This window comes from Lissotriton helveticus, chromosome 6 (genome assembly GCF_964261635.1).
Source record: "Lissotriton helveticus chromosome 6, aLisHel1.1, whole genome shotgun sequence".
Lineage (NCBI taxonomy): Eukaryota > Metazoa > Chordata > Amphibia > Caudata > Salamandridae > Lissotriton > Lissotriton helveticus.
In genome coordinates, this window is record NC_136067.1 from 2092888883 (window position 1) to 2092906894 (window position 18012).

General features: G+C 44.5%; 1 protein-coding gene across 9 annotated transcripts in view; it reads right to left on the reverse strand.

Annotated features, from left to right (window-relative positions):
- Positions 1–747: 747 nt before the first annotated feature.
- Positions 748–18012, reverse strand: part of LOC144764028 (uncharacterized) — a 1051947-nt gene continuing 1034682 nt past the window's right edge. For all 9 annotated transcript variants that reach the window (XM_078650166.1, XM_078650163.1, XM_078650164.1 and 6 more), the window contains one exon: positions 748–1328. In XM_078650166.1, coding sequence (XP_078506292.1) covers positions 1282–1328 — 47 coding nt within the window. In that variant the 3' untranslated portion in view covers positions 748–1281. The remainder of the gene's footprint in view (positions 1329–18012) is intronic.

Sequence of the window (18012 nt, forward strand, 5' to 3'; positions counted from 1 at the left end):
CACGGCGAGCGGAGTGGCCGGCGGGGCTCCGGGGATAACCCCATAAATCTGCAGTAACGACTACAGAATACCGCAGTAGGAGACTAACCAATCTAGGTTTTATTCATGTTACAGCAAAGGAGCTCGCCAAGGGAGTACACACAGGTACTGCCTGCTTCCCCAGGTGCAGCACACCCATTCTTCGGATCCAACACACAAAATCCAAGGGGCCATAGCTAAGCGACGCAGAACACTGCACTCCAGGCAAACAGCCATAGGTCAGAGAGAACAGATTTGTATAAGACAGGCCTCTTTTTAGGGTGAAACAGTGGGAGAAAAACAATGAGTCGGAATGCTAGCCAGAGGGATTGCAAGAGGGCTAGACTAAGTGCAAGCATTCCTCCCATCACCTGTATTTGACTAATCACCCCAAGTGCCAAGGCTGTGTCCAGGATAGGCCTCACAATGCTGGAAGCAGTCTAGAGCTACATGTGTGCTTCTGGAGGGGCCTTGCCTGGCACTTCAGCAGTTCGGGGTGAACCGTTCCCATGCAGTGCAGGTTTATATCTGAAGTGGCACAGTGAGTGAAAATCAAAGGGTTACACATAGACATCTGAGACTACACCAAGGTGTGACACCTTGAACCCGGGTATTTTATAAAGCCAGACCTGTTGAATTTGTTAAAGGAAGTTTAAGATTGGTCTCTGCTGAGATGGCGACAATAGAGGAGATTCTCTGATGCTAACCAAGAAATCAGAACACATCACGTAACACATGAAGACAAAGCTTTATTTATTGCTCTTAAGAGAAGAATGTTGGCTTGTGGTTCTTTCAGACAGATTACATTACATTCACCAGTGTAGAAGGTTGTGCAAACTCCGGTTTGTGACAAATGTTGACCTTGAATAAACGAAAAATACAGCTTGCACATATTATTTTTGCACTAAAATAAACAATACAACAGAGAAATAATGGGATGTGAGGGAAGACAATGGTGAGCAGCACAGACAAGCTGTGGTAAATGTGAGCACACATGACCAGAATCACACCTACCAGCTTGTCTTGGATTATCCCATAGACAAATGTGAGTGTTTTGCATTACTAAGCTTTTTCTCCTCTACCAGAAGAGGTGCTCTAAACAGGCAACTGTAAAGACAAGTTCCATACCCCCCATACCACACCTGTGACACTCTCCCTCAAGGTGGCAAAGCAGTGTCATCTGGGAAGCTCTTTTGAAGAGAATCACTGGTGCAGCTTCAAAAGCCATACATATGATCTAACAAAGCTTCATCCTCCCCCTCTTTATTTCTCGAGCAGTGTAACAACGCCATGGTCTTCAGAATCATGTTCTGTAAGGAGAAAACAACAGAAAGACTACAGTTATTATTTATTCAGTGTATTCACATCATTATACATCACAGTGTGGAACCTTTATAATCAGTCAGATGCTTGTTTCCACACGACCAGGTGACATTTCACGCTTAAACGATGATAAGTGCCCCCTTATTCTCCTCTCAGTAGTAGTTAAATGTATATCATTAAAATGGTTTGTTTCAAACACTCTCATATTATCATGTTACATAAATACACTTTTTTTTATGGTTGGCTTCTTTATTTGGGAAAGTGGGTGACCATGAGTTTCAAGGAAAAACCTTGTTTACTAAAGGAGAAAGGTGGATGGATCCTTCCCAGCTTAGAATTATATTACTTAGTGGCCGCATCAATCAAGCAATCAAACAGGACTTGTGAAGCGCGGCTAATCTTCGGCAACAGTATTGATGCTCCGAGGGCTGATGCTATGAGGATCAGTTGACTGGCCAGGTCTTCAGTCCCTTCCTGAACACTGAGAGACAGTGTGAGGTCTGGAGGTGAAGGGGAGGGCATTCCGGGACTTTGCAGTGAGGAAGGAGAAGGAACGTCTGAAGGAAAGTAGGGTCTGCTTTCATGGTCACCCCTACTTTTTGCTGGTGCCATTATGTTTTACTGACTAGTCTGACTGTCTGACTAGTCTCACTGGGATCCTGCTAATTAGCACAGTCTCTGTGCTTCTTCCTTAAATTGGACATGGTGAGTCCTTAGGTACACTTCTGATTGGCTAATGGTGTACCCCGATAAGGTACCCAGGGCGTAGGTGCACCAGGGGTCTACCATGGGCTGAAGCATGTATTATGCCATCCATAGGAGACCACACAAAGCCTGGTCTCTTTCTTATGAAAAAAAAAAAAAATAAATAAAATAAATATCTTCCCCGTCGTCATGGTGGGAGTCTCCCGGTATATAATAACCATAGCAGTAGAAGAAAAAACTGCCTGGAAGCCATAGAGTAGTGAAACCACTAGGTAACCTCTCCTCCTCATTATGTGGCCCAAACTACAGCCAATCAGCAGCCAGCACCAGCCTACACCATTCCCAGCAGAGCCACCATACCTCAGATTTCCTACCGCCCAAGAGTGAGCTATGCAGGAAACCAGAGATAAAAAGGTGGTCTGCCTAAAGGAAACGGGGAGGCGGGAGGGCGCATGTGAATCTATGAAAGATAATACTGGAGAACCATAGTGTACAGGTAAGTAACTAGTTCTTTCTCCAGTATTCAATCTTTCATAGTGGGTGATTAATGGTTTATGTTTGGAACATCGCAGGGTGGCATACCACACAATCAACGTTGTTGATGACATCAGTGGGAGGGCGGTGCATTTTTAATGGATACTTTGAATGATATCGGGAGGAAAGGAGGGTGTGGAAGGCAAAAGCTTGAAGGAAATGTGCATTATTCATAATTAAGGGAACGGGACACCAAATGAATCATAGTGGAAGTTTAAGGAAGTCACCAGGATTGGAGGGAGGAAGGAAGGAAGCTGAAGGCTAAGGCGAAGTTTAATTGGTAACAGGTGAAGTGTAGGGGTGGAGATTAGTGAGGGTAATAAGGAGAGATGAAAGAGATTATATCTGAGGTCACTACACTTAAAACCTATAAGTCACCCCTAAGGCAGGCCTTTCAATCCTGAAGGCAGGGTGCTTGGTTCTAAGTGTGAGGGTGCCCCTGCATGAGTGGGACAAGCCTAAATCCTTCAGAGTCCACTCTTCCAGGTTTCAAGCGCATCAGCCATTACGCTATGTAGAGTGGCCATGCGTCATTACGCGATGAACATCTCTAAACTGGCTGTATTGAACCCTGTTATGTTTGGGATCAAACATGTTGGAATCATACCCCCCACATCATAAATGGTGTGGGAGGTATGATTCCCTAAACTGTAAAGCTCCTTCGGAAGGCCCTCACTGCTCCCAGTACCAGTCTTCCAGAACCAGACACCAAGCTAGGGCTGCTGCTTTTGAGAGACATGTTTCTGCCCTGCTGGTGCTGAGCCAAGCTTGTGCAGGGGAAGGCAGAACAGTAGATATCCTGTCACAGGGAGGTGTGACCACCTCCCAGAGAGGGTTTAGTGTATGGAGGCAGGATGGGGGGCGCCTGCCAGCACCATTGGGACTGCATAAAGGGCACATTTGGGGCCTTCCTTGCATACTCCAGTTCAAACCAGTTCAGGGAGCCGTTGGCTCCCACTCTGGCACACAACTGGACAACAAACATGGGAGCATCCTCCCCACTGTCTTCCATTGTGGTCTAATGTGGTTTCCGACATCACTTGACACCTATGCAAACGGTGTAGATATTCTGGTTCCTGGGGTATCCATGTGTGTGGCGACTCTCCAACTTTCCATCCTCCACAGGGTGTCTTCAGGACTGATGGGAAGGGTTCTTTTTCTCTAAAACTGCAATTGCGACTTACCCGTTGACTAACATTGAGCATGCGGTCGTCTTCCCACTCTGCACACTATCTCTGTGGGGTTCCTAGATACTGACCTTGGGTGGTTCCTTGGGTCCCCGACTCTTTTACGTCCCCGGGATCAACATTTGTCTTGAGTCGTGGTTCACATTCCACTGTTTTAGTATATGGTTTGGTCTCCCCCTGGAGACCATTGTGTATATGTGCTACTTACGTGCTCTATTTCCTAAGTATTGTGTTTATCTCTCCGGTTAGGCGATAATACATTGTGTTAGTAAGTGTTTGCAATAAAATATCTATTTTTATAACTATACTGTGTGATTCTTTTGCACGTAACATATACAATAAGATTAAGTACTGGTAAAAAAGCTGCTTTACACTCTTTCGGGACTTAGCCTTAAGGCTGCTCTCCACAGCTACCACTTAGAGAGCTTTCTAAGGTTATCTAAGACCACTAAAATCACCATAAGGGTTGTCTGGATTACTGCAGTGTGCTACACTTACATAAGTATGACCATATAATAAAACAGCCTCTCAAATTGGTGTGCAGCGGTTGGGATTCAGACCTGCATTGTTTTACCAGCTAATCTCGTCGTGGATAAATTGAAAAATCATCACTAGCATTAGACACATATAATATTTAGATAGAGTAAGTAAGTTCTACTGAACTTATATTGGTTGTTAAGGGTCTAGCACAACCCTTGCTCCAATCTCAGGAAGTTTAGCTTTCACTAGCATAGTTAGGTAGGTGCAACACCACACTACACCTAGGGCCTGATTCACAGAGCTAATTTAAGACAAAATCCTAAACTTACTACTTTTGGTATTCACAGAAGGCATTTAGTAGTAGTAAAGTTAGGATGTTGTCTTAAGTCTGTCTTAAATCTGTCCTAAGTCTGTCTAAAGTCTATCTTAAGTCTGTCTTAAGTCAAACTTAAGACACAATCCTAACTTTGTTACTACTAAATGCCTTCTGTGAATACCAAAAGTAGTAGGACAGAATTAAGACAGACTTAAGACAGACTTAGGACAGACTTAAGACAGACTTAAGACAAGCTTAAGACAGACTTAAGACAAACTTAATACAAACTTAGGACAGACTTAGGACAAAAAACTAACTTTACTACTACTAAATGCCTTCTGTGAATAACAAAAGTAGTACGTTTAGGATTTTGTCTTAGGTTAGTTCTGTGAATCGGCCCCCTAGTTACCATGTCTTTATTTTGGGATACTAGTGTACCCTGTCTGCTAGATACAGTAGTCCTAGGTTCCTGGAACTACAGATCCTGTGTACTTCTAGGAAGTAAAAGACAGGTAGCAATTCAATAAATACGCATCTCTTGGAGCTGCTTATCTTAGATCAGTGTTTCCCAAACTGTGGTCCGTGGACCCCCAGGGGTCCGTGACACATTCCCAGGGGGTCCGCAGGACTTGAGTGCCTAACAGGTAAGAGGTGTGAAAGTACTTAGCGCCTGGGCGGCAAGACTGCAATACAATCTGGCCCCCAGGCTCACAGCACGAGAGGTGTGAATGTTGCTGGCATTGGGGCGGCAAGACTGCAATGAAATCTGGCTACAGTGTTTGCAGCCTCACTAAGTATTTTTCTGTGACTCGAGGTTACTGTCCTGGTTCCCTGCCACAAGACACAGTGAATTTCAAATTCCCTTCCTGGTTCATTGATATGTTCACTATATTGATCCCATCTTATGTGGCTGACAGGTAGTTTCTCTATTATTCTTCCTGTTGGCATTTTTCAGAATCTAATCTCCTTCCGATGCTTCCTATATTTAGACAATCAGGCCTTGGAAATCACTATTTTTCAATACATGCACAAAAAACTGTGGAACGTCCGTCCGCTCATAACCCACAAAGTGCAGTCAAAATAAATGTGTTCTGCCAATATCTGCCTTGTATTTATTCCGCTCTCTTTTTCATCCCTTATCCCTGAGTGAAGGGCATTTTAGAATTCCAGTTAATGTATGTATTCATTCGTTAAGGTCAACTAAACATTTTGGAGAGCGGGCTCTGTATTTATGACATATTTTTTCATTGTGGTTTACTTTTAGTCAATTCTTGCATGGCATAAATAACTCTGGTTTGGTTCTTGAGCAGAGGTCACAGTTGTTTGAGAACATTCACATGTGATTGTAATGTATATTGATGGCTCCTTCGGTTACACTTGTAGTTTGCATAACTTAAGCGGGGCTGTGATCAAGTTGACGAATCACAGCCGGACTTGGCGGGATGCTCCTGAATGGAGGAGCCTGGCGAGATGGGTGAGGAATTAATACAAGAAGGGAAAGCTTGTGAGTGACCAGGAGGGACTCCAAGAATGATGACGGATGAAGGTGGCAGAGTTGGAGTGCGCCTGAGCCAGGCGAATAGCCAGTTACGAGTCAATGCTGGAGGACCCGGAATAAAACAAGAGACAAGATTTATGAGCACTAATTTGAGGTAATGGGGAAGTGAAAGCAAAAGGGAGACAGATAAAAGGGAAAAGAATTATACAGAAATATATATTGTGCATTATATATTGATAGCCAGATCCTAAGAGACAAACAGTTTTAGCAGAGACAAATGTGTTTGTTTCACTTGGTGTGAGAGCAGCAATGAATGCGGAGTGAGACGATAATAATATGATGTAATGTTTGAAATGTCTAATAGCCAGGGCCACTGGAATTATGCTGCAGGGGAAGATGAAATTGTGTGGCAGGATTTACTAAATAATGCGGAAAGGAAAAACAAATTATGTGGCTTAATGCTGCACATTTTATTACAGTATTGCATCCCTGCACATTTTATTACAGTATTGCTTCCGTATTTTGTAATTTGTACACAGGTTAACACTGCCAGGGATAAGGTTTCACTCCCCATTATTATCACGTTAACACCCAAATACACAATAAGTACCAGAAGGGGAACCAGTCAACTTTTGCAAAGGGCCTTCCACTGCACAGCAACGTGTGTTGCTGAATTTTTAGTAACTTTTAATCTTTTTGAGCTGCAAACAAAGTTTGTTTGCTAAAATCCGAAGATTAGGCAGCAGATGACAGATTATGTGGCATATGCGGCAAATTCATGATTATAGAGAAAACACAGCTGCTGCAAATTTGCATTATCCCAGTGACCTTGCTTATAGCATTTCCCCTTTCTGGGAGATAAATTAAGCAATTGAGATTTAATTGCAATCTGAGGTCTACCTAGGTTGGCATGGAATCTTTCATAGAAGTGCAGGAAACAGCGTTTTGTAAAACATAAACTAAGTCTAGTGTCTTTGGGTGCTGGCTCCCACTGTGGGCCAGAGTTTAGCATTTTCAATGCAATGGAAGGTGCTGTAGTTTGTTTTTGGCTTTTTGCTGCCCTCTGTTCCACTCGTTTTTTTTGTGCCCTTCTGCCCTCTGTACCACTCGTTTTTCCCTCATTTTTTGTGCCCTTCTGCCCTCTGTTCTACTCTTTTTTTGTGCCCTTCTCCGCCACTCGTTTTTGTGCCCCTTTTGCCTTCTGTTCCACTCGTTTCCCCCACCGCTGTGCCCCCTGCGGCTCCGCCCTCCCGACTGCCCACTTACTGCCACTTATCACGATAACTATAACTTATTATAGTTATCGTTGGATTGTAGTTGTTGCACTTTTAGATCTTTTCTTCTCAATTCAATAAAATATTTTTTTAATTAAAAAGAGATCTTCGTTTTAGAATAACAAATTCCCCCTGTCAAACTATACTAACAAGTAAACTCAACTTCTGAAAGTGTTCCCTTCACAATGTGCACAGCCTTTGGCCAGCCGGGCCCTGTGCCTAACCCACAATTAAGCCTGGATGGAGTTTGCTTCCACCACTTTTTTATTATAACTTTCCAGCATGCTGCAGACTTCTGTACAGCACAGCTTAAAGACATAGGCAAAGTCAATATCTCTGGCTAAACACTTATAAGGTCCCAAAGGCGAGACCTATTGGCTATGCCAATGCTTGTTCTTTCAGCCCCACCTCGCTCCTGCTTCTAAATTTAAAGAGGACTGTAATGGAAATACTAATCTGATAGGCTCATGGAAGTGAGGACTGTACCACTGACCCTACCGGGGGAGACTGAGCTGGAATTCAAAAAGTGTTTTGCTTCGACAAAAGAATCAATTACATATTACTGATCACCAGGTTTACAAAGTAATATATTTCTGTTTGGGGATTCGTTTGCACACAAAGACCTACTCCCCTGCTGACTTTGAACATGGCCGTCCTGTCATCGGAGGTCAACCTCGAAGCTGGTGAACCGGGTTTGAGTCTCAGCATGGAAGCTCAACATCCTGTGATTCTGGGCAAATCACTTAATTCCCCAGTGCCTAACAAAAATGCATGTGTCCATCTGTAACGTAACTGGTGGTCATGTAAAGTGCTCTGATACCTGATATCCTCTGGTCTAGTTTGCGCTATATATATAGAACTATTTAAAAAAAGAAACTGTATGAAGGTTCACAGGTCTGAACCTGGAGGAACCAGTCGCTAGGGTCTTCGGGGAGCTACGAGTTGCCCCTGTGTAAAAATCCTATTAGTGTATGCCTGAACGGTTGTGGAATATGCTCCCTTATCAGGACCACTTAATAGACACTGTGTAGCCTCTGTGGTTTGTTGTTGGCAGGGGATGGAGGCAGTGGGCACCCTAACAGGAGAAGGTCTCGTCAGGTGCCATGTGAGGCCTCTCTAAAATATGCCTTACCTGCACTGCTCACCCATTGGTGGTAAAATGTTGTTCTACTTCAATTCAAGGAAAAGTCTCTGAGTCTGACAAATTTTTGGCTGCATGCACGAACAGATTACCTTGAATTATCGTACAAGGCACTTAAGGTTTTACTTCCTTTCCCTACCACATATTTATGTGAGAAGGCTTTCTCAAATCTTATGTACCTTAAAAATAAGTGCGGAAATCGCTTGCAAAATGGTGAATCTGACCTAAGTATTCAACTTTCTGAAATAAAACCAAACATTGAAAAGTTAGAAGCCGAGATGCAGCACCATCCTTCCCATTAAAATGTTTTGATTTTTGCATATTTTTCAATATAAATTAATAAAAGCTTTAGTAATGCAAGTATTTGTTTGGTGTTTACTTGTTTGTGTATTTTTGGCGAATTACTGTTTTAATTTTTTTAAATTGAAATTGTACAAATTGCTTGGGGGTCCCCGGCTTCCAGTAGTGATTCAGTGGGGGTCCTCAAGAGTCAAAAGTTTGGGAACCACTGTCTTAGATGATCTCCAGAACCCTGACAGGTCAGGAGAACAGCATAACGTGGGTGGGGATGCTCCAGGAGATGGGTCAGGAGGGGTTTACCCTAGTGACCTCACTTCTGAGCATGACCAAGAGGAGTCTGAGGACTCTACCTTGGTGAACTCTGATCCAGTGAATAGTGCAGAGGGTGTCCCTAGAAGTAGATCCCCCTTTATTCATCCTGGAGTGTTCAGAGCAGACAGAGGAGATCTAAGTCTCCCTCTGCTGAGTCAAATGCTTCAGGTCAGTCCATAGAGACCTCAATCTCTAGCCAGAGAAAGGACTCCTTGGAGAGGGAATACCGCCTGATCAAAATTGAGAAGGTAAGACTTGAGCTCAGGCGAGATCAGTTGGCCCTTGACAAGGAGGCCCTGGACGTACAAAAAGCTACGAAAAATAGGGGACTAGCATCACATGGTGGCAGTCCTAGTGTCCCTAGAATCAGGGAAAACTATTTTGATACTAGGAACTTGAGCAGGATAGTCCCTCCTTACCAGGAGGGGGATGACATCCAGAAATGGATCACTGCATTAGTGACGGCCAGCAAAGTTCAGAAGGCCCCTCAAGGGCAGTGGGCAGCTATCCTGTGTCTCTGCTTTGCTAAAAAAGGTAGAGAGAGATAAGCTTCTCACTGTTAAAGAAGAGGATGCTGACAATTATTCAGTTCTGAAGAGTGCACTCATTGATGGGTTTGGCTTAACCACTGAGCAATACAGAATTAAGTTCAGAGACACCCAAAAGGCACACACCCAGAACTGGGTAGATTTAATTACTAGTGCTATTAAGGCTCTGGAAAGCTGGCTTCATGGAAGCAGGGTGCAGGACTATGGAGGACTGTACAATTTGATAAAGTGGGCGCAGACTCTTGATAACTGTCATAACCAACTTTTGCACCAGTACCTGGTGGACTCTGATCTGAGCTCTCCCCAAGAATTGGGAAAGAAGGCAGACAAATGGGTCTACACCAGGGTGAAGCAGAAAAACCATAGTAATGGAGGTGACCAGAAGAAGCAAGGTTCTTCCGAATCCCAAGATAAAGGTGGAGACAAGGGTAAAGATAAAAAGGAGTCTTTTCAAGGCCCACAATAACCTACATCTGGGGGGTCCCAACATTCCAAGAAAGACAAAAAGACACATTGGTGATATTTATGTAAAGGAAAGACTAATTCGACAAGGGATGCTGATTGTCCATAGGCCAAGGAACCTGCTACCACTGCCCCTAAGGCAACTGTGCCCCTAGCACCAGTACAAGTGATAACACAGCAACCAAGGTATTCCATGGGTTAACCTTGGGTTCTGAGGTGGGTTCTGGCCTAGTCAGAACTCCAGCCCAGGTCTAGGCTGTGATGGTGGCATTGAAACTGCCACCTTACTGGAAAGTCCCACTAACTTGGACAAGTACAGACAAAAGCTTTTGATCAATGGAAAGGAAGCAGTAGCTTTCAGGGACACAGGGGCCAGTGTCATCATTATTTATGAGAAACTTGAGTCCCCTAAACAAATCATACTTGGATGAATGTACCAAGTGACCAACCCTAGCAGTGTCAGGACTGATCATTCCTTGGCAGTTGTGAATTTCAGCTGGGGAGGGCTAACTGGACCTAAGAAAGTTGTGGTATCTCCAAACCTACCTGTAGATTGTCTGGTCTGAAGTAGAGTTCAGGACTCATACAGAAATGATAGGTATTTCTTGCAGTGTATTTGCTGTCACCCTGGCTCAGGCCAAACAGCTCAGAACTGAAGAAGCACTGGATCCTGGAAGAATGGACCAGGTTGCTCCTAAGAGAAAGAGCAGGAGGGTAAGGAATTATTCTCCCCTAAACTCCAAGTGAGGATCAGTGTCCTAAGGGAGATGACCTCTGTCCCTATGAAGGAGGAAGAACTTGGGTTGAACCATGCAGAGTTCTTGGGGGCAGGGAGCTCTTCCAGGGCAGACTTGAGTTTGGAGGAGCAATCCTGCTCCCCTCTTGAACCCCTCAGACAGCAAGCTACTGCTGAGGAAGCAGAGAATGCCAGTGGGTCTCATAGGATCTATTGGGAAGATGGGGTTCTGTATTCTGAAGGTAGAGACCCCAGGCCTTCTGCCACCAGGAGGTTGGTAATACCTCAGGGGTTCTTCTCTCCCTAGCACATGACATTCCCCTTGCAGGTCACCTTGGACAAAGTAAGACTTGGGACAGGATTGCCCCTTATTTTCACTGCCCCCATATGTAAAAAAAAAGGATTTTTGTCGCTCCTTTGTCACTTGCCAAACCAGTGGTAAGTCAGGTGTCACTACAAAGACCCCCTTAATTTCACTTTCCAGTGGTTGGGGTTCCCTTTGAGAGAGTAAGGATTGACATTGTGGGTCTCTTAAGCCCTACAACTGCATCTGGACACAGTTACATTCTAGTGGTGGTGGGCCGTGCCACTAGGTAACCAGAAGCAATTCACCTTGGAACCACAACAGCTCCTGTAGTGGCCAGGGACCTCCTGGTAATCTATTTGGGAGTGAGATCCCCTAAGGAGGTCTTAACAGACAGAGGTACCAACTTCATGTCTAGTTATATAACTGCTATGTGGAAAGAGCGTGGGGTAAACTATACGTTTACCACACCCTAGCATCCACAGTGCAATGGGCTTGTTGAAAGATTCAACATTCCCCTTAAGGGTATGATCATGGGATTCCCAGAAAAGCTCAGGCAAAAATTAATGGCTTTCTGTCCTGCATTCTCTTTGCCAACAGTGAGGTTCATCAAGAGGGGGATGCTTACAGCCCATTTGAACTTCTGTTTAGATATCCAGTTAGGGGTCCAGTTTATCTAGTTAAGAGGGGATGGGAGCAACCTATTAAACCTCCGAAACAGGAAATTGAGGTCTATGTCCTTGGACTACGCTCACGTATGGCTGAGTGTATAAATAAGGCAAGTAAGAACCTGGAGGCTAGCAAAGAGCATCGGAAAGCCTGGTATGACCAAAAGGTTGTCCTGAATGTTTACTAGCCAGGCCAGAAAGTCTGGGTGTTGGAGCCTATGGCCCCAGCAGCTCTCCGAGACAAATGGAGTGGCCCCAACACCATCTTTGAAAAGAAAGGTGAGGGCCCTACTTAGTGGACCTCGGCACTCCCAGAAGTCCCCACAGGGTGCATCATGTGAACCACTAAAATCTTTTGTGGGCAGGGCTGACATGAGCTTTGTCATGGCAACTGATGAGGGAACAGGAAGAAGAGAGTGACTCTCTCACTGATCTCCTCTCTCAAAACCCTGTTGATGGGTCAATAGATGGAGTAACCTTGGTAGACAGCCTCACTGACCAGCAGTAAGCTGATTGCAGGAAGGTCCTCAATCAGTACAAGCATATGTTCTCTCTGACACCCAGTCAAAGCACCTAGTATACCCTTGAAGTGTATACAGGTGACAGTCTGCCAGTAAAGAACAACATTTACAGACAGCTTGACCATGTCAGAGACTGCATCAGGACAGAGGTACAGAAGATGATGAAATTAGGGGTCTTTGAGCCTTCCGATAGCCACTGGGCTAGTCCAGTAGTGCTGGTACCAAAACCTCACACCAAGGGTGGAAAAAGAGAGTTGAGGTTTTGTGTAGACTACAGAGGTCTCAATGCAGTCTCTATGACTGATGCCCATCTTATTCCAAGTGTAACTGCAAAAAATGGTGGACAGAATGCTGAATGATTCAAACATTCTCCCCCAGTCAAGAGATCTGGGTTAAATCCATTGTTCTTGTGCCCACTACGCCACCCCAGTTTGGACTCAGCCATATACAAATCAGTTTTGATCCTGTCGCTCATGGGAACAGTCCAGGCCAAACTGCCAAGCCAGGTACTCCCTGGACCGGAAACAAGCATCCTGGTACAGGTTTTGGGGTATGTCACCCTTCATCAGCCAGGCTAGCTTGAATCCAGTGGCACAGTGAGCAAGGGACCCACGTCTGGGCATACCCATCCCACTTAGGGTGAAAAGTGTAACTGCAACAAATGATGGATTGGTGCCCGGTAGCCTTCGGCCCTTCCCTAACCCCAAAACCCTAGTCAAAAACCTGGGCATTCATCTTGATCATGCCTTAACATTAAAGGTGTGCACTCTGTCGCTCTTTCAAAATTATGATATTACTTTCGGCCCTACAGACGAGTAGCACCAAATGGAGTAACATGATGAACATGACAAACATATATGCGTCACATGAGGGACAGTTGCACGAACATGTTGATCTTAAAAGTGAGATCTTTTGGACTACACATGAAGGATGACTGTATTTTGACCCCGGAATCATTTAAATCATTTAAACGTTCATTTTACACAAGTAGGATTTCTTGCAGCAGAGTGTGGGTGATTAATGGTTTATGTTTGGAACATCGCAGGGTGGCATACCACACAATCAACGTTGTTGATGACATCAGTGGGAGGGCGGTGCATTTTTAATGGATACTTTGAATGATATCGGGAGGAAAGGAGGGTGTGGAAGGCAAAAGCTTGAAGGAAATGTGCATTATTCATAATTAAGGGAACGGGACACCAAATGAATCATAGTGGAAGTTTAAGGAAGTCACCAGGATTGGAGGGAGGAAGGAAGGAAGCTGAAGGCTAAGGCGAAGTTTAATTGGTAACAGGTGAAGTGTAGGGGTGGAGATTAGTGAGGGTAATAAGGAGAGATGAAAGAGAGTTGAACAGTTGGCTCATTCTGGTTTGGCGGTGAAGTCGGGAGGACGCTTACCTGTACATTTTTTAAAAGGTATGGATTAGTACAAATGGTGATGCACTGAGGGGTAGTTGTTAGAACTCAGCAAAAATTGATTGTATAACATCGGGGAGTGGGTAGAGAAATGAAATAGAGGTTGGATTTGATGGGTAAAATCGGGGTGAGGGGATAGAAAGCATGGGTATCTACTATAGGGTAGTGTTACACTACGACTTTTAGCGGGAAAACGTTGAGTCCGGGAAATGTCACTAAAGAGAATTCATATGTAAACGAGCAAATAAGTGGCACTGGGGTAAACATACAGTCTAATTGATGTGTTTTGTATTCATATTTGTAGAAATCCCCTGACGAAGGGCCGGATAATTAGCCCGAAATGCATTGGGTAAACTAGATCAACAATCGTGGATCTACTTATGTACACTGTCATGATGCAGGATAAGGGCTGGATTGGTATTTTTGCATCATTAAGATTATAGTGAAGACGTAAGCACCTCTCTTGTGACGTGAGGAAAAACATGAAGAATGATAAATATTAGATTACATTGAAAAAATGAATGAAATAAAATCGAAAGAAAAAAGGTGAACTTTGTGGCATTTTTTATATTCTATGGAATGAAGCGGTGCATCCGGATCCTGTGGAGTTCCGCTCTAGGTTCCGGTAGAATTAATAATAACGTGGTTTGGGCTGACCACGTCTCTGGGTAGCACGCCGTGGATGAGAGAACAACGCAAGTGCATATATGGCAAATCAAAAAACATGGTGTGCACTCTGTCACTCTTTCAAAATGTTAACATTAAAGGAGCATGCTGCCCATACTGCTAGCACTTGCTTCTATGTGTTAGGCCTGCTACGACGAGTCTTCCCTCTCTTGCCAGACTATACTCGGAAAACTCTCATTCAGACCATGATTATGAGCTGTCTTGACTATTGCAATGCTCTCCTGGTCTCTGCGAATGAGTCATCCCTTAGCAGGGCACAGGTGGCTCAGAACACTGCTGCATGACTCAACACAAACTCTCCATCTAAAACCCTGTCCCTTCCTTGGCTACAAAAACTTTACTGGCTGCCAATTTGCAAGCGTATCAAGTTTAAGGTTTGCTACATAGTTTATAAAGCCTTGCGCAAACCAGGCACTTCCTACATCTCTAGAGAGATCAAGCCTTATATCCCCTCAAGGACTCTTAGGTCTTGCTGAAAATCACTTCTCCAAGTCCCCAGGGGAGGAAAGCCAGGCTAGGTGATTAATCTTTCTCCTACCTCAATCCCCGGTACTGGTACCAGCTCCCCATACACTTGAGGCAATGCCCTGATTATCTGTGCTTCAGAAAACTTCTCAAGGCCTCCTTGTTTTAACATATTCCTCAGCCCGCCAGCAGCTTCACCCAAAAGCGCAGAGATACCCTTAGTGGGGTGATTCAGGCGCTCTACAAAATCAATAAATAAATAAATGAATGGACGCAATGCTCAATGATTCAAACATTCTCCCCCAGTCAAGAGATCTGGGTTAAATCCATTGTTCTTTTGCCCACTACGCCACGCCAGTTTGGAACTAGTTATATGCAAATCAGTCTTGACCCTGTGCTTCATGGGAAAAGTCCAGACCGAACTGCCAAGCCAGGTCCTCCCTGGACCAGAACCAAGTATCCTGGGAGCGGTTTCGGGGTATGTCACCATTCATCAGCCAGGCTAGCTTGAATCCAGTGGCTCAGTGAGCAAGGGACCCACCTGGAAGACAGCGTTTAGTGATTTGGGGCAGGGTGGGGCACTTGCTAGCACCACTGAGACTGCTTGAAGAGCACATTTGTCACCCTCCTTGCATACTCCAGCTCATACCAGCTCACAGAGCTGTTGGCTCCCGCTCAGGCACAAACCTGGACAAAGGACAAGGGAGTGAGTATCCTTCCCACTGTTTATCCCCTCCTCTGGGAGGGACCCCTGAATCTTCCCAACCCTTTCCTAAGGGTACTTAAGGGCTTACCTGTGGGTGAGTCCCTAGATCCGCTGTGGGACAAGATTTTGATCACACACAACTTCTTTTTTGACCGCCTCAGCACTCTGGACCTCGCTGGACTTTGTGTTAGATTAGATTAGATTAAAATCTTATAAAGCTCCAACGGAGTGTCCCTGCGCTGAGACATCACAGCCTAACAACAGAGCCCTATCAACCCCAGGAAAACCCCAGATCCTATTCAGAGCACCAGCGCTTACCACCAGTCCCCTGGGGATGACTGGAAGAACCAAGCTTTGGCTGCTAAGAAACTAAAGGATCTGCCTCCCAGATGTACTTTTAGAACTTTTGGCACCACCAGCTTAGCAGTTCCCGCGGACCTGAGTTTCCGGGTAGGTCTATGGGGGTGGGTAGAAGGCACAGAAGCCTAGGCCCTTTCTCATTGTAAATCCTGTGGCAGCAGCATAGGGCTTTAAAAATGACTCTCGCCTGTACAGGTAGCCAGTGTAGTTCCCGTAAGGCAGCTCCTACCAAGGCGCGCCTCGGAATAATCAATATCATGCGGACCAGTGTATTTTGGACCTTCTGCAGTATATTCAGATTGTCCTTTGTAACCCCTAAACAGAGGATGCTGCAATACTCCAAACAGGATGTACCCAGGGCCTGCACAATAGTCCTTTTGGCATCTAAAGGTAGAATGTATAAGATTTTACGTATCATTCTTAGAATGCAAAAGCATGTGCCTGCCAGAACTGATATTTGGCCTGTGAACGATAAGGTGTCGTCAAACCAGACTCCTAAATTTGTAATCTTCGGTTTGGGAGTCAGGGTTGTTCCTTGTACTTCTGGCCACTACATTTGGGACCAGATGGAGGGTTGTTTGCCAATAACCATAACCTCCGTTTTGCCTGCATTTAATTGCAGGCAACTGAACTTCATCCAACTCACCAGATCACTCAGGCAGGCTTTACATTTTGGCGCCACCTCTACATCCTTTTGCTCTAATGTGACAGTCAATTGAGTGTCATCAGCATATGACACCAGTTTCACCCCATGTTTCACTACAATATCCGCCAGAGGGGGCATATACACATTAAATCATGTTATACTGAGGGCGGAAAAGGGCAGACAAATCCCAGACTCGAAGGGAATTTGTAGAACCTGGAAGGAAATTTTCTGTAGGAACTCTTTGATCCACTCCCATGTGCTCCCTATGACACCGACCTCCCAGAGCCGATACAGCAGAAGTTTGTGGGAGACAGTATCGAATGCCGCACTCAGATCTAATAATATCAGTGCCTCTGTCCCTCCCTCATATGCTGCTATTTTTTGCGCCTTCGAAGCCATGAGTAAAGCAGACTTGGTGCTGTGGAGTGCTCTAAAGCCATATTGAGTTTCATGGAGTACCTGTTTTTCCTCCATGAACATAGTCAATTAGGTATTTAAAAAATCTTCTGCAATTTTTGCAAATAGCAGAGATACCGGTTTTCGGGGAGTGCAGGATCTAGAGATTTTTTTTTTAGTAACTGCACCACCATTGTATGTTTCCAGTTATTTGTAACCTGCCCTAGGTCAAAGGACATATTAAGCCAGTTTGTGAGCACCTGTGCAATAACCTCCCTCCCTCGCAGTAGCATATTTGGAGGGATGGTATCTATGGGGGAACCCGATTTAACCACTGTCATGAGTTGGAAAACATCCCTTTCTACTGGTGGATGGAAGAGAAAAGTTCCCTCACCTAATGTAACATTTTTTTAGACAAACAGGGCCCATGCTCTCCATGCCAGTGGAGTCAAGCTGTCCTGGCTGATGAGGGCTGAAAGCCCAAAACTGGTCCTAGGATGCTTGTTTCCAGTCCAGTTTGGGCTGGGCTGGACTGTTCCCATTGGGCGCATGGTCAAGACTGATTATGCAACAACCGCGTGCCTCTGACACCATGAATTAAACAAACAACTGAAATACCCAAGCGGTTTTTTGTTTAACGCTGGGATATTTGCATTTATCTTTCTTCTTTTTTCAATTTTTCAAGTTACACAAACACAACCCAATGATGAACATTTTAAACATTTCTTAATGTGTACACTCAGAGCAAGGCAGTTTATTCTATAATTATATACTGTGGAAAACAATTTAGACATGTGATAATATATACATTCGAGACAGGTGTATTCTAATGACAAAAAACATACGGAAATATTAAAAAATATTTCAATGGTACATGTGGTTGTGGATTTTTTCCATCCACCATTAGTCCTATAACTTTGTACAAAAACAACAAGGGCAGATTATAACTTTTTACTGTCCTCAGGCTGATGGTACTCTTTTATGCCAGGGGAGAGCTCAGGGGAGTTAT